The sequence below is a fragment of the Salvelinus fontinalis genome, chromosome 25, assembly GCF_029448725.1.
Source record: "Salvelinus fontinalis isolate EN_2023a chromosome 25, ASM2944872v1, whole genome shotgun sequence".
Classification (NCBI taxonomy): Eukaryota; Metazoa; Chordata; class Actinopteri; order Salmoniformes; family Salmonidae; genus Salvelinus; species Salvelinus fontinalis.
The window spans coordinates 33,393,028-33,417,997 of NC_074689.1; the positions used below are offsets into that span (position 1 = coordinate 33,393,028).

General features: G+C 43.9%; 3 protein-coding genes across 6 annotated transcripts; 2 read left to right on the top strand and 1 right to left on the bottom strand.

Annotated features, from left to right (window-relative positions):
- The first annotated feature begins 3,756 nt into the window (after positions 1-3,756).
- On the top strand, positions 3,757-15,260 carry LOC129823182 (golgin subfamily A member 6-like protein 24). Of its 4 annotated transcripts, XM_055882005.1 has the most exons (16): positions 4,044-5,564; positions 6,802-7,146; positions 10,150-10,215; positions 10,457-10,661; positions 10,809-10,863; positions 10,966-10,997; positions 11,113-11,185; positions 11,287-11,445; positions 11,543-11,660; positions 11,785-11,835; positions 12,023-12,100; positions 13,292-13,348; positions 13,523-13,582; positions 13,687-13,739; positions 13,872-13,977; positions 14,201-15,260. In XM_055882005.1, exons 3-16 carry the CDS (start codon positions 10,183-10,185, stop codon positions 14,561-14,563), a joined length of 1,443 nt encoding a protein of 480 aa, XP_055737980.1. In that variant the 5' UTR covers positions 4,044-5,564; positions 6,802-7,146; positions 10,150-10,182; the 3' UTR covers positions 14,564-15,260. The 4 variants fall into 4 exon arrangements, with proteins under 4 accessions (XP_055737978.1, XP_055737980.1, XP_055737977.1 ...); XM_055882003.1 differs by lacking the exon at positions 4,044-5,564 and adding an exon at positions 3,757-3,952 and having other exon boundaries at positions 6,802-10,215; XM_055882002.1 differs by having other exon boundaries at positions 6,802-10,215.
- LOC129823344 (apolipoprotein D-like) lies at positions 6,798-7,713 on the bottom strand. Its single transcript, XM_055882269.1, has 5 exons — positions 7,710-7,713; positions 7,559-7,660; positions 7,237-7,413; positions 7,034-7,115; positions 6,798-6,942 (listed from the first exon to the last, which is right to left on the bottom strand). Exons 1-5 carry the CDS (start codon positions 7,711-7,713, stop codon positions 6,798-6,800), a joined length of 510 nt encoding a protein of 169 aa, XP_055738244.1.
- Positions 15,261-15,306: 46 nt separating the features above from the next.
- LOC129823181 (myoneurin-like) lies at positions 15,307-24,247 on the top strand. The gene is made up of 9 exons (XM_055882001.1): positions 15,307-15,391; positions 15,864-15,910; positions 16,513-16,805; positions 17,203-18,098; positions 18,216-18,375; positions 18,473-18,651; positions 18,763-18,846; positions 19,265-19,366; positions 19,527-24,247. The coding sequence occupies exons 3-9, from the start codon at positions 16,543-16,545 to the stop codon at positions 20,150-20,152; spliced, it is 2,310 nt and encodes a 769-aa protein (XP_055737976.1). The 5' UTR covers positions 15,307-15,391; positions 15,864-15,910; positions 16,513-16,542; the 3' UTR covers positions 20,153-24,247.
- Positions 24,248-24,970: the final 723 nt, after the last annotated feature.

Genomic DNA, 24,970 nt, shown 5'->3' on the forward strand with positions numbered 1-24,970 from the left:
GACCTCCTCCCTGTAGGCTGTCTCATCGTCGCTGGTGATCAGGCCTACCACCGTCGTGTCGTCACCAAACTTGATGGTGTTGGAGTCGTGGTTGACCACGCTGTCATGGGTGAACAGGGAGTACAGGAGGGGACTAAGCACACACCCCTGTGGGACCCCCGTGTTGAGGGTCAGCGTGGTGGAGGTGATGTTGCCTACCCTCACCACCTGGGGTCGACCCGTCAGGAAGTCCAGGATCCAGTTGCAGAGGGAGGTGTTCAGTCCCAGGCTTCTAAGCCTGGTGACGAGCTTGGAGGGGACTATGGTGTTGAACGCTGAACTGTAGTCAATGAACAGCATTCTCACATAGGTATTGCTTTTATCTAGGTATTCCTAGATGTATCTTATCTAGGTAGTCCTCTTTTCTTATCTCTTATCCTTTCCCTGTGAACTTGTTTCTGAGGGGGAAAATGTGTGTGTGTGTGTGTGTGCATTGTGCCTGCGTGTGTCCCTATTTTACCTCCTTCAGAGGTGAAGGCTCTGGCATTTGTAAGAGGGAGAGGTAGAGAGACGGAGAGAGAGAAGTTTAGCGTTCTGAAGCATTTCCTGTGTGTCTCTTTGGTAACTGTGCCCAACTCTCAGGATGCAAAACATACACGCCTCAACAGCCCTATTACCTTCCTCCTACATTGAAAAACAACATCTCAAACCTGCCAGTGTGATTTCAATAAAAAGCTTTGCTCCTAAAGGTCACGAAACACACAGTCAAAAACATCATATTACACTGTAAGCTTGGCTTTTTTGGTTACTTCATGATTCCATGTGTGTTATTTCATGGTTTTGATGTCTTCACTAGTATTCTACAATGTAGAAAATAGTACAAATAATGAAAAACCCTTGAATGAGTAGGTGTGTCCAAACTTTTGACTGGTACTGTAGATGATGAGTACCTTAGTCAGAAAATCCCAGGAGTGGTCAGTGCACGTCACCTGACCCATATGGTAAATGGAAAGAAGGAGAAAATCCTGTCGATATCATTGTTGTTTGAGGAAACTCTACCTGAATATGTGAGGCTTGGATATGTGAGGTATGCGTTGAGAGAATTTGTGTCCAAACTATTACAGTGTGGAAATTGTGAAGGATATGGTCACATGTCAAATGTTTAAAGACTGGAGAAATATAATATTGAAGAATCTGTGAATGGAAAATGGTGCGACTGTGGTGGGGATCATACTCCGGACTTCCTTGAGTGCCCTGTTAGGGTGAAGGAGGCCGAGGTGTCAAGGATCAGGGCTGCCAGCAGATCTCCTATGTGGAGGCGGTGAAGAGAGTCGAAGGGGCGAGAAGCAACAGTGTTGAAGATATGATGGTAGATACATTGCAACCAGTTGATAGTGTTTTAAGTCAATCGGGTGATCTGGATACACTCATTGTGAAGAAGGTGGATGTTGTGGCATTTATAGACACAGTGATTAATTGTACAGCACAAGTGTCTAAGAAGTCAAAGAAGCTGAATATCATTATATCTGCAGCCGAGAAGTGTTTGGGGTTCCAAGACTTCACGGCAGAAGCACTACAAGGACTATTGTTGCTAGGAAGTGTCCCACCCTCACAGGAGGATTCTGAGGCTGTGTTGGGATTTGATTAGAATTAGGTTTTTACAGAAAAGCAGCTTGATTTTGTTTGGTTAACAGATTTTTTGGGGTAGTTAGTATGATATTTTATTTTTACCCAAATGTTTTTTCCTTTTTGGGGATCCTTATTATCCACCCGCAGTAGGTGGCTGAATGCACATTTAATTGTTGCGAACGCCATTATACCATAGAAGAAGAAGACCACGCCCACAAATTGGAGAGAACAAACAGTATTTTCTATTTACACCCCTTATAAAAGTGCCACCTTTGTTGTTGATTTTTTTATTCAGAAATAACAAAACATGCTGAAAAGCTGCCGTGTTGTTCAATGTACATGTAACCAGGTCAAAAATCCCGACCTATGGTTCGCAATGGTCCCGCGTAGGGAAATGGAACCTGTAAGAAGAGCCCTGTGACATCAGGCTATTCGTTGTGGAAGATTGGGAAATTGTGGGGACCTGGTGTCCAAGTAAACTACATGGAAAATATTTCAGCACGAGCAGGGTTGGGTAGATTACTTTCCAAATGTAATCTGTTACAGTTACTAGTTACCTGTCCAGTTACTAGTTACCTGTTGGATTACCCAAACTCAGTAACGTAATCTAATTACATTTCATTACTTTTAGATTACTTTCCCCTTAAGAGGCATTAGAAGAAGACAAAAATGTATGTTACCAATTGAACGACATCTATTGCAGGATAAATCTATGTTAAAGTTTACGTAGCTGGCCATATATGGATGTTACATTTTACTTAATGGGTTGGTTAAGATGGCTTCTTCTAACCCATCACTTTCTACTACATATAATAATATGATTAAATTATATCTATACATTAAAAACCAAAGTCTATCAGAATTCCAGTCATTCCAATAAATGTTATACCCCTTGATCTTCAAGAATAGGACTTGGAGATATGGAAGTATAGATTAGCATGACCCCAAAACTAAGCACTTATTAGCCAGCCCTATTCTGTTGTTTATGATTTTGTTGTCATGGAGGACTGATTGGGCTCTTTGATTCGAGTTGATTCGAGTTAAATGCTGCACTCATGGAATGGCATGCTTTGAGCACTACTGAAAAGTGCTATTTACATGTGAAAAATGAATGCCATATGCTGCATTTGCTATAGGCCTATTGTTTACCTTTTTGTTGGTGACACATTGATATCTTAATAATATGTAGCTGTTTAAAGGGCAAATCCACAGAGGAAACAATAACAAAACAGCCGCCCCGCCTCTGTTTTGGTAAAAAGTTGAGGGATGGGCCTGGAGAAATGTAACCACTCTCAGATTAATAGACAGAGCTATGGATGCAAGGACTGACCATCCATGATTTCAAAATTATTGTTTCAACCATGTTATGAGGCTATACAGTGTTTGTTTATATTTACAATGGTTACAAACATTGAAAAAAAACGAGCAATAAAAGCCCCACTTTTATTCAATAGGCTTGGATCCACACTGTTGCAAGAGCGCATTTTTCACTGGTTGTCCACTGGTTTCAAAAACAATGGTTGATAGGCAGTTTAAAAATGTATTGAATTCAACCATTATTGGGTTACAAATACACATTTATATTTGTGAACAGGCATCCACAACAACCATAATCCGTGTGTTTCACATGAATTCGCTATGTAGATATCAATAATAAGTGATATGTGTATCGCCGTAGACTACGCCACTGCTGTCATTCTTACCTCCAAGCGTTTAAGCAAGTTTGATCATCTTTGGATGACGACAGCAGTCGCACCATTGGAAGACCTCGTTTGGACTGTAGCCAACAAAAGTATATTCCTGCTCTTTTTCCGGGATCTATCAAACACATTTGGTGTGTCATCATAGTGGTCTCTGACTTGTGGTCAGACTTGCTCAGGGGGAACACATTTTAATTTGCCCCTATTTTCAATGCTGATTTGAATGTCATTGAGAAAACAGAGAAGTGTCAAAGATTTTTTTCGCAAACATCTTTTCTGAATTTAAAGGTTGTTTTTCAAAAGTATCTGTAATCTGATTACCGTACATTTTTTTTGCTGGTAATGTAACGGATTACAGTTACCGTTTTTGTAATCGCCTACATGTAACTGATTACATGTAATTTTTACTCCCCAACCCTGATCACGGGTTAGTATTGTCCGTTTGTAACTCCACTCACTACTTGTAGTTGAGGTGAGGGGGGCGCGGTGAGAGTTATATTATTTAAAATACTCTTCTAAGAAGTAGGGTTTTCGAAAGATGGACAGGGACTCCGCTGTCCTGACTTTAGGGGGAAGCTTGTTCCACCATTGGGGTGCCAGGACAGAGAAGAGCTTTGACTGGGCTGAGCGGAAACTGCCCTAAGGTAGGGAGGGGGGGGGGGGGGGGGGGGGGCGGGGAGGGGGGGGGGGGGGGGGGGGGGCGGAACGGAGTGCTCGGGTTGGTATATAGGGTTTGAGAAAATCTAATCAAATTATATTGGTCACTTACACATGTTTAGCATATGTTATTGTTGGTGTAGCGAAATGCTCTCAGACGCCATGAGCAGAGAGCATGCAGAGCGAGCTGCGCGTAGGGAACGCATAGGGAGTGCATCTAGTTCCAACAGTGCAGTAATGTCTAAGTAATCTAACAATTTCACAACAACTACCTAATACACACACATCTAAGTTAAAGGATGGAATAAGAATATATACATATAAATATATGGATGAGCATATCCAGAAGGTAAAGAGGGGCAGTTCCCTTGTTGCTCTGTAGGCAAGCACCAGGGTCTCGAAGAAAATGCGAGCTTTCGACTGGAAGCCATTGGAGTGTGCGGATGAGCGGGGTTACGTGGGAGAATTTAGGATGGTTGAGCACCAGGCGGCCTGCGGCATTCTGGATAAATTGCAAGGGTATGATGGCACAAGCGGGCTTCCAGCCATTCATTGTCATGATTTTTTTATATATATAAACATGTTCAGCATCTCCGGACTTCCACGCATACATGCTGCTGACGCGTGCCTTTGGAACATAGGTAAATCCATTTAATATAGCTTACACCATCCCAATTAAAATATTTAGTTGTGATAGTGTGATCGTTGCGTTATTCGTATCAGGATAAATAAAAAGCAAGGTCTGCTAACTTTCTTTAATTATGTTTAATTACCGCAAGCAATGAATGGCAAATGCAATTTTCGTATATACAGGTTCGCTGTATCACCGCGCAGGGTTGAACAGGGAACTGGCAGGAAGTACGTAAACAGCTGTTCTTATACCGTGATGACGTAGTTTCAACGCGTCTGTTGGCCTATCACAGTAGAGGCTGAGCGCGGTTTAGACTTTACTCAGCCTGTCCCCTTCTCTCAGATGTCCGCATCTGGTCATTGCGTAGATTAGATCTGTTTTGTGTCTGTCGATTCTACACTGAAACAGTTCCTAATATGGTATTGTCCAGTGCCCTACCCTCCCTGGTTGGCTTAGAGATATGCACCCCTCCCCTCTCCAGATTGACCACAGCTTTTATGGCCTGTCACTCAATGTTGGTCAGTCTTTACACACCTACACACACACACATCTGTATTGTTTGTGATGAATATATAACAAAACAATGAATATTGTTTTGTTACACACACACACAAACAATACAGATGTGTGTGTAACAAAACAATATTCATCTTCAAACAATATGCTAGCAGGCTATAGTGCATAAACATAAATCCTAACAATAGGCCTATAAGCCTGGGAATGTCTTAGAAATCAAAACATAAGTACTGCATCATGCGACTCAATATTGATGATATAGAGAGAAAAAATATCTAAAGAGTCATGCGCTCTGATACTTTCCTTGCTCTTGAGGCAGAGAGAAACAGAATTGCATTGCTACTCTTGTGGCAAGCAAGTTAGGGGAGATCCAATCAATGGAAGATGGAATTCAAATGAAAGAATTAAAAGTTAAATGAGAAAGAAAGGCTCCAATGACCAAACGCCAACAGGTAGGCTACAATTTAGGCTATAATCTGAATGGAGTTGTTTTATGTGTAGGCTAACTGTAGGACGGTGAAAAATAACGTTATGGCTAGCTTCCATTAGCCTAGTTAGGTAGCTTCCCTCGGTTTGATGCTGTCAAGACAGGTGCTATGTAATCAGATGGGATGATAAATAACTATCAAGAAGTTAGTCTAGCACGAGATAACAATGGTTGCGGTCTCTCCTTCTGTGCCTGCTCCTGTGCACTGAGCCTCCCGTGCCTTATTCACACACACACACACACGCACACGCACACGCACACACACACACACCACACGGCCTCCGCTCCCTTGTAGCCAACAGCTGCTCGCACTGTGCCTCTCTCTCTCTCCCTTTCTCGGATCGAAACCGGTTGTCCTTTAGGTCCTTTCGGAACGGGTTTTAACATTCCATTTATGCATATTGGGTCTGGGGATATACTGTGTCAATTTGGGAACGGCAGCTCTAACTCCAATCACAATTTTGTCCTCATCACAGGTCCGGTGTGGCTTTGGTTTTGGCTGAAAAAAAGAAGGGATACCGATCTGTCGTTTTTTACTTCATAGGGGTTGAGTGTTGGTTTCTTGAGGAAGGGAACGACTCTGGTTATCTTGAAGTCAGAGGGGATGCATCCAGTGGTCAGGGATGAGTTGATGAGGTGAGGAATTGGAGAAGGTCTCCAGAGATGGTCTGGAGAAGGGATGAGGGGAAGGGGTCAAGTGGGCAGGATGTCGGGGGGCCAGACCTCACTAGTCGCAGGATTTCATCTGGAGAGAGAGGGGAGAAAGAGGTCAAGACGTAGGGTAGTTGTCTGTGAGTAAGACTAGTGGACTCAATAGGCTTTTCTTAAATGTAGTTTTGTAATTAACTAAAACAAGCAGACAACAAGAAAATTGCATTTGAAAAAGGTCAGGTTTTTGCTGTGAGCAAATAGGGTAACCAAGGTAACCACGGGTTGTTTTCCACACAGGCGGGCACGGCCGCAACGTTCTATTTAAACCGACTGGGACTATAGGAAAACCCTTTTTGGTTTCAGGTAGAACCATTTTGGGTTCCATGTAGGATCCTTTCCATAGAGGGTTCTACATGGAACCCAAAGGGTTCTACATGGAACCAAAAAGGGTTCTCCTATGGGGACAGCCAAAGAACCCTTTTGTAACAATTTTTTCAGAGTGTAGTTACCGTTACTAAGCTGTGTGTGTGTGCTTGTTTGTTTGTTCTCAGGCCACAGTGTCACAGGCCGTCTGGTTTGACACTGTGAGGCATCTGAGGTCGACACCGATGGCCTCCAGGTCACCATGGAGACGGCTGATGACATCACTTGGCAATGATCGTGTCCGGGAAACAATCCAGGCAAAGTCGACGGAACAGACCAAATAAATCAATTCACATTCCAATACTTTATTGAGAATCAATGGATTCAACTACAGCAGTCAATTCCAAAATCATATTCCGTTAGAAATTGATAAGGAAGTCTGTACAGGAGTAGACCAGAGAGAAACTACTGTAGTCTGTAGAGAGAACCAAGTATGGATCACCTGGTTAACCTAGACACACACAGAGAGACAGGTGAGGTAGGGGCTAGTGTTGGGGGCTTCAGGGTTGGTTTGGGGCTAGGAGCTAGGTGTGGTTGGGACCGAGACCGGGACCACATCTCACCTTTGAAGAAGATCTGATTATGAGTGTTCATGTTTATGGTTTGATTGACTTCATACAGTCTGTGATGTGTGAGTGTATGTGTTCTATCGCAGAGTAGTGAGTATGTGGCCTGCTGGCACTTCTCTCTCTCAAATACAGCAGGCAGCTTCTCTGCCTCATACCACCTGCCCAGGTATTAACACACACCATCTAGAAGTTATTTCAAGTTACTATGACTTTTTTACTTTGTGTGTGTGTGTGATAAATTACCACTGACTGTGTGTGTGTGTGTTAAATTCCATCTCAATTACCACTGTGTGCGTGCGTGCGTCTGCAGTTACCTTGGTGACGTTGAAGTCCTGTTGAACTTGGGGCGTGGGGCATCTTCCCAGGTGAACGGTCTGAGCATGTGCAACCGATGCGGTAACCAGGACAACACACAGTACTTAGCCACATAAACACATGATCAGACACAAAACACACAGCAATCTCACACATAATGTCAGTGGTAATTGAGACTACTGTGTAATTAATACATTATATACACTCTCACATACACAGACATAAAGACACACAGTACCTGCAAAGGATGCATATTTTCTCAGTCAGCAGCCACTCAGCTCTCTTGGAGAAACGAGATGTTAACATGATCACACAGCGCTCTGCCAAATGTCCATGATCAACATATCTCCAATATCTCATCTGACACATCAGCCTGGTGTAGCAGACAATTGTATTATATTAATTTATGTGACAATAAAACATTTTATGCACATATATTACATACACATTCATATATATATATATGGATATTTCAAAATATAAAGATTTGGCAAATGTTTCTATATATTGTTTAAGATAATTTACTGTACAGGTATATCACATTCCCAGAGTGGGATCTCTGGTAGTTTTAAAGTTATGGCCCATTTTATACTCCGAGAAATCCCACAATTGGCCCAGCGTCGTCCGGGTTTGGCCGGGGTAGGCCGTCATTGAAAATAAGAATTTGTTCTTAACTGGCTTGCCTAGTTAAATAAAGGTTAAATAAAAGAATTATGAAAAATAGCTCTCCTTTTACTTCATAACATATCCTTCAAATCACCAGCAGAGGGCGACCATTTTTAACCCATTTCCACATTCCTTCTGTTGGTAACGCTTGCAAATTGGTCATAACTCTAAAAGTAGCAGAGATCCCATCTGTAGGTGGTACAAAGCAAAAATTGGTGTCACATGAAGCTTTACCATTTGCTCTGTAATATGAACAGTATATTGATTTCAATACAAATTTTCTTGCATTTATTTATTAATATAACAAAATAGAAACATGAATGTTGGCTAATGTTTCAATATATTGTTGATCATAAAATAGCCTACTCTATAGATCTAGAGTGGGATCTCTGCTACTTTTAGAGTTATGACCAATTTTTGCTTTGTACCACCTACAGATGAAACATTATGGAGATTTAAAGGAGTAAGGCCAAAATGTCACAAATATTCAAACTTCAATTAATTATTTCTCAATAATGCTTTAAAATACACATGTCAAATATATGTCAACAATCCTTCCTCCAAAAGACCCATCTATGGACTACATTTCGTGAAAATCCCCAAAATAATGTTTTTCTTATGTTCTAGTTTTGTGAGGAATCGCCCTTATGCATTACATTTAAATCTGGTTCAAGGCAATGGCCACATAAAGGCCTACATGGTTTAAAACCTGTTTCTCTTCTGAACGAATAAGCGGAAAATGCTGCTCTCCTATTCATACTCCCTCCTAGTTCAGGACCTGCGAGCTGTTCAGTAAGAGGTGTGTGTGTGTGTGTATATATGTGTGAATTGAGTTATTGCACATGTGCACTTCACAGATAAGGCGTTCCTAACGAACTGTATGTTGTGTTCATTGATTAATCAGCTCTTTGGACACGACAGGCTCTATTCTATCTTGGGTTAGTTATACAAATCTTTGACTGAAGTCTGTATGGACATGACACACAGGAAGCCTATGCGTTTTTAATATGTTAACACAACAACAATCCGACATGGGTTACACCATATCATGTGAACATTTTGGCAGTGTTGAGAACAATACTGCACGCTGAGCGTAGAATCTAGTCTGAAAACTTTAGAAATATTTAATAACTTCTAAGTCGTAAAAGAGTGTAAAGTGCTTGGCCAAAATGTATTACTACTGGACTGGTGACTGCTGAGGTGGGTGATCAGTCTAGTGAGTCGACAATAATGAAACTGAGCACTGATTGGCTAGATGTTGAGTTGCTTGTGCCCAGGGCAGTGGCCCACGGTCGTTTGGTGAAAGAGACAGATGAGTAGAGTTGAGTAGGTACATGGAATTGGAATAATTAGCTAGTTAAAATAATTGTATTTAATCAACAAAGACTTGAATCGGCCAATAATATATTACATCACTGTTGGCTAATTGATGGAAACATATTCATTAGATAGCTTGGTTAGGTAGCTAACAGTTTTAGATAGCTCAGGATCGCAAACTGGTTAATGTTTACTAAAGTTAGCTTAGCTAACTAAGAGAGAAAAATAACAACATTGATATAAAAGTAGCTGAAAACTGAAATTGAACACATTTTCCTAGCTAAAACATCAGTTGTTCGCTTTCAGGCTGTAGAAAAGGACAGCTAGCTAGCTACTTAGCTTAGCCTTTGGAGGCTTGTCCTTTGTTAGCTACTGTGACATCAAGGCGATGTTTATACTATGACTTCATAAACGCCCGCTGTACTTATTTGGCATTATTTTTTAAGCTCAGAAATGATGTAGCATTCCAAGTATATAGCTATTAACTTTCCTTTATCTCCAGACTTGATGTTATTGCAAATTATACCACTTTACTTTATCAGTAGAGCTGACTAAACAACACTGTCTGAATCCTAGAAATAGTGTGAAGTGTTCTGATTCTCTTTCAAGGGGGACAGAGATTTCCAGTGGCTTTGAGGGAGAATGCTGCGCAGGACCGTCTCCTTTCCTATTGAGGTAATATCTAGAAGTCTGTAGCTAGAATATGTTCATATTCTGCCAACAAATGTTTTTTTTCAATGTCCTTTTTTATTGCTTTGGCAACATTGGGTTATTTCAGTTTAATGTCAATAAAGCTCACCTGAATACTGTACTAGTATCCTGCTATTGTTTTGCTTTATAGTAATTTGCTAGCTCTTTAAAGGGTGGTGTATGTAGACTGAAAGCCTTTCCTAATGAAGTTGTGGTTCTAATGTAGGCGAGACAGCTGCAGCAGCTGGGTCTACTGGGCTGTCGCTCCCACAGTGTGACATCATGCTCGGTGCTCGACCTCCCGGCTCTCCTCAACGCTCACCATGGGCAACGGCAATGGGAGGATGAACGGTGGGGCTGGTACCAGGGGCATGCCGAGGAAGGCCAATGGGAGGATGAGAGAGAACTAGAGATCACGCCCTCTTCTACTGGTGAGAGTCGACTGGTCGTGCAATCTGCCATTCTCTCTATGGCTCTTGACGTTGCAAACATGCAGCTAGTTGTCAGATTTATTGACACATCAGTGACGTATTGGTAACTCTTGGTCCTTTCTCTCCTCTTTCCTGTCCCCTGTGTAGGTGGCACCAGGGGACCCAGGTGGAGTGATATGTATACCAGCTCAGACCAGCTAAGGTGAACACACACACAGTTATGGCTGTAGTAGTCTACATCTATCTGCTCATATCTGTGTGTCCACACTTACATTTAGCTTGTTCTGTGTCTGTGTGTGTTTAGGTCAGTGGAAGATGATGGCAATGATTATGAAGGTGAGTCTATCTGTTATGGCTGCTCTTTACATCCAATTCAAATCACATGGTGTGTGTATTAGGGGAGTTTTTAGCATTTGTGTCTGTAATAATGTTTTGTGTGTGTGTGTTTCAGAGAAGAAGCAAAATGATGAGTTTGTCAGGCTGTACGTGTCAGAGGAGGAGAGGATCCTCAACTCTGCAGACCTGTGAGTGCCCCAGACAACTCCCATTGCCTGCCATAGTGCTGTTGTGATAGCAGAGTGATAGCAGAGTTGGTGTATTTACTACTTTCTAACTTGTGTTGTAGGAGTGCAGAGGAGAGGAGTGACGTTCTAGCAGAGTTGGTGTATTCCCGAAGCAGACTAAAGCAATTGAACTCAGAGCTGCAGAGAACAGTGGAGTTAGCCGATGACAACAACACACTGCTACGCACTGAGAACGCTTCACTGCGCAACCAAGTTAAAGGGTAACAGTAGCAACCATGCAGACACACTGCACTGCACAACCTGGTCAAATGTAACCATCAATCAAAATGTTCATCATTATTTGTGTGTGTTTGTCAGGATGAAGCGGTCGATCCATGATGCAGAGCAGCTAATGGATGAGCTGGAGGAGATCCGGAGCTTATCAGCTGAGAAGGACGGCACTACTGGCAACCTGGAGTCCTACATCAAACAACTGGTGGGTTACCATGAAGTGGTGTAGAGCAATAGTAACTAAGAAACCATATATACGGTTAGGAAGTGCCTAGGAAAGATATAGAGCGTTGATAAACTTAAGTTGTTTTCATCCCTTGTTCCGGCAGGAGAAAGAGAAGGAGAGTTTGGAAGACCAGATCGAGACCTTTGGCAGTGAGGTATGATGACCTCTAAGCCTTGACCTTTGACCCTGTTAGAAGAGACAAACTGAACGTTTCACTGGCCAGCCAATATGGATGCATAATATTAATTTGTTGTCCTCAAAACATCACTGAACTGTTCTGTTCTATCTCTGTCTCTATCTGTGTATCTCTCACTCTCTTTCTCTCCCCCTCTCATCCTTAGATGTCCCGTATTATACCAGATAGAGCCACTGACAAGAAGAAGATCGCTGACCTCAGCAATGCTCTACAGGCCTTACAGGTAGCACACATACATGCTCGGATATCATCTGATGCCACCAGATCACAGGAGGGTGATTGATATCCTTCCACCAGATCACAGGGGGGTGATTGATATCCTTCCACCAGATCACAGGGGGGTGATTGATATCCTTCCACCAGATCACAGGGGGATGATTGATATCCTTCCACCAGATCACAGGGGGGTGATTGATATCCTTCCACCAGATCACAGGGGGGTGATTGATACACAGGAGGGTGATTGATATCCTTCCACCAGATCACAGGGGGGTGATTGATGTTCTTCCACCAGATCACAGGGGGGTAATTGATATCCTTCCACCAGATCACAGGGGGGTGATTGATATCCTTTCCACCAGATCACAGGGGGGTGATTGATATCCTTCCACCAGATCACAGGGGGGTGATTGATATCCTAGGAGGGTGATTGATATCCTTCCACCAGATCACAGGGGGGTGATTGATATCCTTCCACCAGATCGCAGAGGGGTGATTGATATCCTTCCACCAGATCACAGGGGGGTGATTGATACACAGGAGGGTGATTGATATCCTTCCACCAGATCACAGGGGGGTGATTGATGTTCTTCCACCAGATCACAGGGGGGTAATTGATATCCTTCCACCAGATCACAGGGGGGTGATTGATATCCTTTCCACCAGATCACAGGGGGGTGATTGATATCCTTCCACCAGATCACAGGGGGTGATTGATATCCTAGGAGGGTGATTGATATCCTTCCACCAGATCACAGGGGGGTGATTGATATCCTTCCACCAGATCACAGAGGGGTGATTGATATCCTTCCACCAGATCACAGGGGGGTGATTGATATCCTTCCACCAGATCACAGGGGGGTGATTGATATCCTTTCCACCAGATCACAGGGGGGTGATTGATATCCTTCCACCAGATCACAGGGGGGTGATTGATATCCTAGGGGGGTGATTGATGTTCTTCCACCAGATCACAGGGGGGTGATTGATATCCTTCCACCAGATCACAGGGGGGTGATTGATATCCCTTCCACCAGATCACGGGGGGGGGGGTGATTGTGCTCCTTCCACCAGATCACAGGGGGGCGATTGTGTTCCTGGGAGGCCACACGCTTTTGTTCCAGCCCAACTATTAACTGTGTGTGTGTGTGTGTGTGTGTGTGTGCGTGCGTGCGTGCGTGCGTGTGTGAAACAGCTACGGCTAGAGGAGAGCAGACTCACCCTGGATCAGAGGTATGAGGTCATACATAAGGTATGTGAACTACATATTGAAAATGTTTACATTTCAAATATGCCCTAAATTCCCAATAAATGTAACAGATGTTCTTTAGACATGCCACATGGCTTGCCAGTTTAAATTAGGTCCATTGCAGTCTATTAGCTGGCTGGCTAGTGCCCAACATCTCTTTGTGTGTCTCCCCTACAGAAGGACTTTGTTATTAAGCAGCTGGAGCAGTCCCTCACAGAGTACTCCTCCATCGCACAGGTACAACACACACACACACACATTTTACATATGCCTGATGTAGACCTCACACATCTAACTGATACACACTGTGGGCTTTATGTTGTGTGTTTCTCTGTTCTCAGGATCTGAAGGAGAAGATGAAGGATTTGGAGAGCCAAGTGGCAGAGGCCCTAGTGTAATACACAGACACTCAATCATAACATCCCTCACACATCACTCTAATTTTGGCACGTTCTTTGTAATACCCTCTCTTTTTTGTAATACCCTTTCTCTCTTTCCCCCTGTCTTTCCCTCTCTCTGTCTTTAGTAATGGAGGAGAGGGGCGTTACATGGCGTTAGATGGGACTTTGTCAGCAGCCACTCAGCGCTCCATCTCTCTAGCGGAGGAAATGGGTCTACTGCCACGTATGATGGTGGGTCGCATACACACAACATATGACCGATCACTCTTTCCACATCTTCCCCTAAAGTGCAGAAGTGCTTGTCTGTAGTGTTGTCTTCACGGTTTGGTGATCAGGTAGTACTACAGTACAGTGAGCTTAGGGTTGGGTAGGACTTAGCTGGGAGGCAGGCTGCCTATACACACACTGGGCAGATGCTCTGTTGCGAAATGTATGTGTTCACTTCCTATCCCAGGATGAGTCCTCTGATGAGGAGGTGCAGGAGCAAAGAGATGAGAGGGTAGAGAAAGAGGAGAAGCAGAGAGTGGAGGAGAGGAAAGAAAGAGAGGAGAATGAGAAGAAAGAGGAGGAGGTCAAGGAGGAGAAACAGCTGTTACAGGAGAAGAGAGGTGTGTGGTCAGATCTGGTAGGAGGTGTCCAGGCAGCAGGAGGTTTCACCCTGGGTTTCCTGGCTCCTCTGGGTGTGCTGGTCTCCATGGTCCCTGGCTGCTACGACCACTGTACTGGACTCAGCTGCACCGATATCCTCTGGTCTACTGTCAGATACCTCATACAGCCATACTGCAATGTGCACCACATAGGCCTTCCTCCTCTGTAACACATACATACATATACATATATATTTACATATATATATATACGCATGCATACCTACCTACATACTACCTACACGCACACATTCACAAAAACACACACACACTAATCCTGATCTTCAACCCTCCCAGGCTGCAATGCTGTTGTTAACTAAATAAAACTGAATACTGCATCATACATTGACAACTGGTTGTATTTTAATAAAGGGAAACAGTAGAGTTGATTTTACAATGTTTATTTTTTAGCTTTATGAAGATTAGCTAAATTACATTTTAAAGATTGGACTCAATGTTGTTCATGTTTTTGTATTTTTTTGTTATTTCTCTACATTGTTTTATTTATTTTTTATTTAACCTGTATTTATATTTAACTAGGCAAGTCACGTTTAAGAACAACTTCTTACTTAAAATGATTGCCTAGCAAAAGGCTTCTGCGTGGATGGGGGCTGGGATTAAAAATATAGGACAAACACACATCACGACAAAAGAGACAACACTACATAAAGAGAGACATAAGACGACAACATAGCATGGCAGCGACACAACATGGTAGCAGCACAAAACGGTACAAACATTGTTGGGCACAAACAGCACAAAGTGCAAGAAAGTAGAGATTGTTTTGTACAGTACTAAATAAATGCACTGTCACGTTCCTGTTTGGATTGTAAATATGATTCATATTCAATAAAGAGACATTAAGCAGTTTGTCTTTCCACTTCATATAAACGTTTTAATGTATATTTTCAAACAACGCGAGATTTGAGCAGTGGACTTGAGTCGTGGTCTGATGTCATCCGAAAATGGCTACTTCGTCAAAGGGATTATAAAATACGGTATTTTCATTTTACACATTTACATCCGTCTATATGCTTTATTTCCACATTTCATTTGTTTTAATGCTATATTTGTCCATGTGGTTACCCTCCTGAATGCCCCGTCATTTTAAAATTGACTAACTTCGCTAGTTTATCGCGCTCCTCGTCGCATTTCGAAATAAGAGCGCTTTGTTATTAACAGTAATTTATCCGCGAAATCAACATTTAAGAGAGATTAAATGGTTTCAAGCTTCATAAACGTTTATCTTAATGTACAATTATAATTATAGCATCAGAATAATTCACAATTAAATTGATATATCAGTAATGGTTCAACAGAACGTAGCTGATTTTCGCGGTTAGCTGTAGGGCAGTTAGCCATGGAACTGAGGAACTTTTATTTTCATAATGTTGGCTTAACTGTTCGATGAGATGAGTGTTGCGGTTGTAATTGTGTATTAATTTCAATCACTTATTTTTATCCCAACAGAACACCCGATACACACTTTCAACCAAACAATAACATTATTATAAAGGGTGAGTACATGTGTATTTATGTAAATGTAGTGTGTATCTTGCGGAGGGAGAGAGAGGTAAAGAACTAGAATGGTAGATGGATAAGCTATTATTACTTTGGGAGATAAAATATTGACTGTTTAAACAATAATGTTCTGGTAAAAAGATGAGGGCTGGACCTGGAGAAATGTAACCACTCTCAAAATCATAGGAATATGGATGCAAGGACTGACCATCCAAGATATCAACATAGTTTTAATCATGTTTTTAGGTTTTACAGTGTTTATTTATATTTACAATGTTTACAAACATTGGAGTTAAACAAGCTTATATTTTGGGTCCTGATGAAGTGTGACAGTTGAACTAAGCTCATTAGGCATTTCTAAGTTATATTCTTCAAGAATCCATGAGGATATATAATTAATTTATACGTCCAGAAATGGATGTAGATTTCCCCTTTAAATACTGTCAGTCTGAGGTTGGCCCTGTCCTAGCCTTTCTAAAATATAAACAGCAACAACCTTGCAAGCACACGATCTCCTCTGACATAAAGACCTTTTAGTAAAGGTATTGCACTGTTAGTTAAAAAACAATCCGATTGAAATTAATTCCCCTCCCTGCAGTTTGACCCCAGCGTGAACCCGGAAGCAGTAATGTCACAGCTGGCCCACAGCGAGCACCTGTTGGAGCAGCTGCGTTGGCAGCGGGAAAGCAACGTTCTGTGTGACATCACGGTCGTCGTGGGCGACACGCTGTTCCGAGCGCACCGTAATGTCCTGGCGGCGTTCAGCGGGTTCTTCTCCGCACTGCCTGACAGAGGTCACCTGGTCACAACCCTTAACCCGGAGTTTGTCAGTGGGCAGGCCCTGAACACCCTGCTGAAATACATATATTCTGGAGAACTACACACTGACAGGTAGGTACATCACTACACTGATGTGTACAAAGCTAATTTAGCAATAGGTGTGGCAATACTATTCATCAAATCAAAAGGTGTGTAAGCGCCCCTACTACTCCCTTTGTATAATACGACTACACCACCATCATACCATCACAATAACTATGTATCACAGGAGGCTGCTGAGGGCAGGAATGGAGTGAATGGAATGGTATCAAACACATGGAAAGCATGTGTTTGATGAGTCCGATTACCATTCCTTTTATTCCATTCCAGCCATTACTATGAGCCCGTCCTCCCAAATTAAGGTGCCACCAAACTCCTGTGCTATGTAGGATACAATATTGTTGTTAATCTGTTGTTTATCTGTTTTTGTTATTGATCTTTTGTTTATTTGTGGTTGCCATGATAACAGTGAGGGGTCGGAGGCCGTGCTGGGAGCGGCGGTGTTCCTGGGGATGAGGGAGGCGGAGCGTCACCTGATAGACAAGTCTGACAGCCAACGGGAGATGAGGATAGAGTCAGCCTCACCTACCACCTCCCCCCATTGCTTACCCTCACCCCACAGCCCAGAGGCGTTCAAGCCCTTGTCCTGCGTTTCTGGAGGGGGCTCGGTAGAGAGGGAGGAGGAGAGGGAAGGAGAGAAGGGGGAGGAAGAAGAGTGGGGAGATCCAGAGTACACCCCTTCCTCCCCAAGCCCCCCAACATCCCCCCGAAGAGGAGCGAGGAAAAGAAAGGGAAGAAAGCCCAAGGCCACACCTCGCAACCAGACCTCACCTGGAAACCAAACCTTGCCTAGCAACCCAACATCACCTAGCCATGACGACACCCAAGATGACGCAACAGTCCCCCAGCCTCAGAGGGGCAGGGGGAGAGGGAGAGGAAGGGGAAGGGGGAGAGGAAGGGGGAGGGGAGGAGGAATGAGGAGGGATCTGTCTTTGAAGGAGTCAGACCTTCAGATCGTTGAGGAGAATGAGACAGACCTCAGCCCTTCATCATTGAAACTTGTCAAGAGGCAAAGGAGGAGCAGTGGAGAGAGGAGAGGAGTGAAGAGAGGGAGAGGCAGAGGAAGAGGGAAACTGAAGAACAGATCGAGCGATGGAGAGGGGGATGAGGGGAAGGCTGGGTTGAAGAACCAACAGGTGAAAGAGAAGCCAGTGTGTGCTGAGTGTAACAAAGAGTTCTCTGAGATCAGTAGTCTGAGGAGACACATGAGGATCCATAAAGGAGTGAAACCTTTCCAGTGTCTCTTCTGTTCCCGAGCCTTCACACAGGGAAACCAGCTCAAGACTCACCTCCGCATACACACAGGTAAGAGACACACACACACACATAGCTAGCATACACACGGGTAAGACACACACACACACACTCCTCCGCATACACATACAGGTGTGAGACAACCTAACTGTCTCTCTGCCTTTCTAGGAGAGAAGCCGTTTGCATGTTCTCAGTGTGACAAGGGTTTTGCCCAGAAGTGTCAGTTGGTGGCTCACTGTCGAATGTACCACGGAGAAGAGAAACCTTACACCTGTGAACAATGTGGGCTGCAGTTCGCTACCTCATCTAACTACAAGATACACTGCAGGTAGGACTGTGTGTGTCTGAGTGTGCGTGTGTGGAGAGAAGACCTATTTGTGTGTATCTATCTACCTGTGTGTGTGTCCATGTGTGTGTCCATATAGGAAGCACAGTGGAGAGAAGCCGTATGTGTGTGAACAGTGTGGGAAGGGTTTTGCCCAGGCCAGCACTCTGACATATCACATGAGGATCCACACAGGAGAGAAACCTTACCAATGTGACGATTGTGGGATGGCCTTCTCCGTCTCTTCCTCTCTCATCACACACAAACGCAAACACACAGGTAACAAGCAAAGAGAAACATTACCAGGTAAATTTGTCTTGATGGTGTGTGTGTGAGCATGTGTCCCTGTATTCTCTGACGTGTGTGTCCGCGTTTCTGTGTGTTTTCCAGGTGAAGCTCCACACGAGTGTCTGGTGTGTCAGAAGGCCTTCATTACCAAACGAGAACTCAACAAACACTCCCATATCCACAACGGTGAGTCTACCGAACACACACACGTGAGAACCAACCACTTTGGCTACTTAAATCTATCCAAGGGAAAAGATGACAAGCACCAAGTGTCCAGATGTCAAACAAATCACTGTCTGTTAGTTGTGTAGATCTACTGTGTTCTAGAAGGGCACCTGTCCTGGAGTGGAGAGTAAACACAAGATGGAAAGAGTCACTTGGAAGAGGAGAGAGAGAGATGTAGGTAAAGAATAGAGGATGGAGAAGAAGGGACCATATAGAAGTATAGCGGGAAGATGGAAGTGATGGATAGACTGATAAAGGAGTTGATATGGAGATTATAGATGTGGCTGAGTTTTTCCTGACCATGTGACTTGACCAGGAAAGACTCCTGGCCCTAGTTGTAGAGAATGGGGAAAGATTTGTGTGCTGTGCGTGTGTGTAGGTGGAGACCCAGCTGTTAAGCAGCGTGTGACATGTGAGCTGTGCGGAAACACCTACGCTGGCCTGAGCAGCCTGAAGAAACACCAAGAGAGACAACATTTAGGTGAGATGTGTGTGTGTGTGTGTGTGTGTGTGTGTGTGTGTGTGTGTGTGTGTGTGTGTGTGTGTGTGTGTGTGTGTGTGTGTGTGTGTGTGTGTGTGTGTGTGTGTGTGTCAACTTATCCTTTTGGCCATCTATGTTAACCTGTGTGTGTGTTCTCCAGTTCCAATGGCGGTTCCAGAATGGGCTCTCCTCCACAACATTCCTATCGACCACCAGGGGCTAATCTCCCGCGATGCGCCCAGCGCCATGCACGAGGAGCCAGACAACCCTGACCTCGAGGAGCCAGACAACCATGACCCCGAGGAGCCAGGCAACCCTGACCCCGAGGAGCCAGGCAACCATGACCCCGAGGAACCAGACAACCCTGACCTCGAGGAGCCAGACAACCATGACCCCGAGGAGCCAGACAACCCTGACCTCGAGGAGCCAGACAACCCTGACCTCGAGGAGCCAGACAACCCTGACCTCGAGGAGCCAGACAACCCTGACCTCGAGGAGCCAGACAACCCTGAGCTCGAGGAGCCAGACAACCATGAACCCGAGGAGCCAGACAACCCTGACCTCGAGGAGCCAGACAACCCTGACCTCGAGGAGCCAGACAACCCTGAACCAACATCCCCTAACTTGAGCCCAAACCCTCTCAGTGTTCTAGTGGAACAGCTGCGTACATCTTCCTCCAACTTCTCTTCCCCACTCTCCCACTGTGATCCAGCCTACCCTGTCGAAGACATGGAGCAGATCATCATCATTAGAACTTTGGACAATGACCCCTGCCCTGACCCCTGACTCAACCACCTCTGACCCCCTCACCCAGATCCTAACATTACTCTCTCAGGCTTGGAGTGGATCCACCCTTTTTGAATGGATCAACGGGACCTACAGGATCCAATATGAATCAGCTGTAGTGTCAGATATAGAATTGTGAATAGTGTGGATGTTGACAAATCATATATGTAATTACATTTACATTTTAGTAATGTAGCAGATGCTCTTATCCAGAGTGACTTACAGTAGTGAGTGCATACATTTTTGTAATTCACTCCATCTTTTCATGAAATGAACTCATTCAGATCTAAACATTTATTTTATTGTATGTGTTAAAAGTTTATTACGAGAGGTAATCACTGAGGACCTACCCACAGAACAGCCAGGTTCACCATCTCCTGACTTTGCACTTCTCTACACATCCTGAATCGTCCTCTGTTTAATGTTCTGGTTTTAATCCCACGTCTCAGTAACATGGGGCTTAATGTCTTATGGAATCTAGAGGTAGTATTGAGATGGATGGATATTTATGAAAAGTTAAGGTTTTTAATTCTTTATTGGGAGGAATACATCTGTGTGCTTTCTCATCCTTTCCACAAAAGTACATTATCATTATACAGTGCCTTCAGAAAGTATTCACACACCTTGATTTTTCCCCCAAAAAATGGTGTTACAAAGTGGGATTAAAATGGATTTAATTGTAATTTTGTGTCAATGATCTACACAACATACTCTGTAATGTCAAATTGGAAGAAACATTCTAAGATGAGTAAAAAAATATGTGAAAAATACAACACTTACAGTTGAAGTCAGAAGTTTACATACACTTAGGTTGGAGTCATTTTTCAACCACTCCACACATTTCTTGTTAACAAACTATAGTTTTGGCAAGTCGGTTAGGACATCTACTTTGTGCATGACACAAGTCATTTTTCCAACAATTGTTTACAGACATTATAATTCACTGCATCACTTATAATTTACTGCATCACAATTCCACTGGGTCAGAAGTTTACATACACGAAGTTGACTGTGCCTTTAAACAGCTTGGAAAATTCCAGAAAATTATGTTATGGTTTTTGATAGGCTAATTTACATAATTGGAGTCAATTGGAGGTGTACCTGGGGATGTATTTCAATGCCTACCTTCAAACTCAGTGCCTCTTTGCTTGACATCATGGAAAAAATCTAAAGAAATCAGCCAAGACCTCATAAAAACATTTGTAGACCTCTACAAGTCTGGTTCATCCTTGGGAACAATTTCCAAACGCCTGAAGGTACCACGTTCATCTGTACAAACAATAGTATAAACACCATGGGACCACACAGCCGTCATACCGCTCAGGAAGGAGATGCGTTCTGTCTCCTAGAGATGAACGTACTTTGGTGCGAAAAGTGCAAGTCAATCCCAGAACAACAGCAAAGGACCCTGTGAAGATGCTGGAGGAAACGGGTACAAAAGTATCTATATCCACAGTAAAACGAGTCCTATATTGACATAACCTGAAAGGCCGCTCAGCAAGGAAGAAGCCACTGCTCCAAAACTTCCATAAAAAAGCCAGACTATAGTTTGCAACTGCACATGGGGACAAAGATTGTACTTTTTGGAGAAATGTCCTCTGGTCTGATGAAACAAAAATAGAACTGTTTGGCCATAATGGCCATCGTTATGTTTGGAGGAAAAAGGGGGAGGCTTGCAAGCCGAAGAACACCATCCCAACCGTGAAGCACAGGGGTGGCAGCATCATGTTGTGGGGGTGCTTTGCTCCAGGACGAACTGGTGCACTTCACAAAATAGATGTCATCACGAGGAAAGGAAAATTATGTGGATATATTGAAGCAACATCTCAAGACATCAGTCAGGAAGTTAAAGCTTGGTCGCAAATGAGTCTTCCAAATGGACAATGACCCCAAGCATACTTCCAAAGTTGTGGCAAAATGGCTTAAGGACAACAAAGTCAAGGTATTGGACTGGCCATCACAAAGCCCGGACCTCAATCATATAGCATTTGTGGGCAGAACAGAAAAAGCATGTGCGAGCAAGGAGGCCTACAAACCTGACTCAGTTACACCAGCTCTTGTCAGGAGGAATGAGCCAAAATTCACCCAACTTATTGTGGGAAGCTTGTGGAAGGCTACCCAAATGTTTGACCCAAGTTAAACAATTGAAAGGCAATGCTACCAAATACTAATTGGGTGTATGTAAACTTCTGACCCACTGGGAATGTGATGAAAGAAATATAAGCTGAAATAAATCATTCTCTCTACTATTATTCTGACATTTCACATTCTTAAAATAAAGTGGTGATCCTAACTGACCTAAGACAGGGAATTGTTACTGATTAAATGTCAGGAATTGTAAAAAAAAAAAACGGAGTTTAAATGTATTTGGCTAAGGTGTATGTAAACTTCCGACTTCAACTGTATATAACTTGATTAGATAAGTATTACAACCCCTGAGTCAATACATGTTAGAATCCCCTTTAGCAATGATTACAGCTGTGAATCTTTCTGGGTAAGTCTCTAAGAGCTTTGCACACTTGAATTGTACAATATTTGCACATTATTATTTTCTAAATTCTTCAAGCTCTGACAAGTTGGTTGTTGATCATTGCTAGCAATGTCATAGACTTACAAGCCGATTTAAGTGAAAACTGTAACTAGGCCACTCAGGAACATTCAATGTCGTCTCGGTAAGCAACTCCAGTGTAAACTCAGCAAATTCGTAAAAATCCAAATAACTTCACAGATCTTCATTGTAAAGGGTTTAATAAACTCTGTTTCCCATGCTTGTACAATGAACCATAAACAATTAATGAACATTGACCTGTGGAACGGTCGTTAAGACACTAACAGCTTACAGACGGTAGGCAATTAAGGTCACAGTTATGAAAACTTAGGACACTAAAGAGGCCTTTCTACTGACTCTGAAAAACTCAAAAAGAAAGATGCTCGGGGTCCCTGCGCATCTGCGTGAACGTGCCCTAGGCATGCTGAGGACTGCAAATGTGGCCAGGGCAATAAATTGCAATGTCGGTACTGTGAGAGGGCTAAGACAGTGATACAGGGAGACAGGACGGACAGCTGATCGTCCTTGCAGTGGCAGACCACGTGTAACAACACCTGCACAGGATCGGTACATCCGAACATCACACCTGCGGGACAGGTACAGGATGGCAACAACAACTGCCCGAGTTACACCAGGAACGCACAATCCCTCCATCAGTGCACAGACTGTCCGCAATAGGCTGAGAGAGGCTGGACTGAGGACTTGTAGGCCTATTGTAAGGCAGGTCCTCACCAGACATCACCGGCAACAACGTCGCCTATGGGCACAAACCCACTGCCGCTGGACCAGACAGGACTGGCAAAAAGTGCTCTTCTCTGACGAGTCGCGGTTTTGTCTCACCAGGGGTGATGGTCGGATTCACGTTTATCGTCGAATATATGAGCGTTACACCGAGGCCTGTACTCTGGAGCGGGATCGATTTGGAGGTGGAGGGTCTGTTATGGTCGGAGGCGGTGTGTCACAGCATCATCGGACTGAGCTTGTTGTCATTGCAGGCAATCTCAACGCTGTGCGTTACAGGGAAGACATCCTCCTCCCTCGTGGTACCCTTCCTGCAGGCTCAACCTGACATGACCCTCCAGTATGACAATGCCACCAGCCATACTGCTTGTTCTTTGCGTGATTTCCTGCAAGACAGGAATGTCAGTGTTCTGCCATGGCCAGCGAAGAGCCCGGATCTCAATCCCATTGAGCACGTCTGGGACCTGTTGGATCTGAGGGTTAGGGCCATTCCCCCAAGAAATGTCCGGGAACTTGCAGGTGCCTTGGTGGAAGAGTGGGGTAACATCTCACAGCAAGAACTGGCAAATCTGGTGCTGTTCATGAGGAGGAGATGCACTGCAGTACTTAATGCAGCTGGTGGTCACACCAGATACTGACTGTTACTTTTGATTTTGCCCCCCTTTGTTCAGGGACACATTATTCCATTTCTGTTAGTCACATGTCTGTGGAACTTGTTTAGGTTATGTCTCAGTTGTTGAATCTTGTTATGTTCATACAAATATTTACACATTTAGTCTTCTGAAAATAAACGCAGTTGACAGTGAGAGGATGTTTCTTTTTTTGCTGAGTTTATATTTGGGCTTGTGTTTCAGGTTATTGTCCTGCTGAAAGGTGAATTTGTCTCTGTTGGAAAGCAGACGGAACCAGGTTTTCCTCTAGGATTTTGCCTGTGCTTAACTCGATTCCGTTATTATTATTTTTACTCCCTAGTACTTGCCGATGACAAGCATACCCATATCATATTGCAGCCACCACCATGCTTGAAAATATGAAGAGTGGCCTCCCGGGTGGCGCAGTGGTCTAGGGCACTGCATCGCAGCGCTAGCTGTGCCACCAGAGACTCTGGGTTCGCGGCCGTGACCGGGAGGTCCGTGGGGCGACGCACAATTGGCCTAGCGTCGTCCGGATTAGGGAGGGTTTGGCCGGTAGGGATATCCTTGTCTCATCCGCGCACCAGCGACTCCTGTGGCGGGCCGGGCGCAGTGCACGCTAACCAAGGTCGCCAGGTGCACGGTGTTTCCTCTGACACATTGGTGCGGCTGGCTTCCGGGTTGGATGCGCGCTGTGTTAAGAAGCAGTGCGGCTTGGTTGGTTTGTGTTTCGGAGGACGCATGGCTTTCGACCTTCGTCTCTCCCGAGCCCGTACGGGAGTTGTAGCGATGAGACAAGATAGTAACTACTAACAATTGGATACCACGAAATTGGGGAGAAAAAGTGGGGTAAAATTCAAAAATAAAAAAATAAATATGAAGAGTGGTACTCAGTGA

What these genes read in the sequence shown, in the direction of transcription:
- LOC129823344 (XM_055882269.1), bottom strand. An exon ending in ACAGGACTTCAACGTCACCA is followed by an intron (nt 7,414 to 7,558) that starts AGGTAACTGCAG and finishes ATGGTGTGTGTT; the next exon opens with AATACCTGGGCAGGTGGTAT. An exon ending in GACTTCCTTATCAATTTCTA is followed by an intron (nt 6,943 to 7,033) that starts ACGGAATATGAT and finishes TTTGGTCTGTTC; the next exon opens with CGTCGACTTTGCCTGGATTG.
- LOC129823182 (XM_055882003.1), top strand. Translation starts at nt 10,183, where the DNA reads ATGCTGCGCAGGACCGTCTCCTTTCCTATTGAG. An exon ending in TGATGGCAATGATTATGAAG is followed by an intron (nt 10,998 to 11,112) that starts GTGAGTCTATCT and finishes TGTGTGTTTCAG; the next exon opens with AGAAGAAGCAAAATGATGAG. An exon ending in ATGCTCTACAGGCCTTACAG is followed by an intron (nt 12,101 to 13,291) that starts GTAGCACACATA and finishes TGTGTGAAACAG; the next exon opens with CTACGGCTAGAGGAGAGCAG.
- LOC129823181 (XM_055882001.1), top strand. Translation starts at nt 16,543, where the DNA reads ATGTCACAGCTGGCCCACAGCGAGCACCTGTTGGAGCAGCTGCGTTGG. An exon ending in GGAGAACTACACACTGACAG is followed by an intron (nt 16,806 to 17,202) that starts GTAGGTACATCA and finishes CCATGATAACAG; the next exon opens with TGAGGGGTCGGAGGCCGTGC. An exon ending in ACACTCCCATATCCACAACG is followed by an intron (nt 18,847 to 19,264) that starts GTGAGTCTACCG and finishes GCGTGTGTGTAG; the next exon opens with GTGGAGACCCAGCTGTTAAG.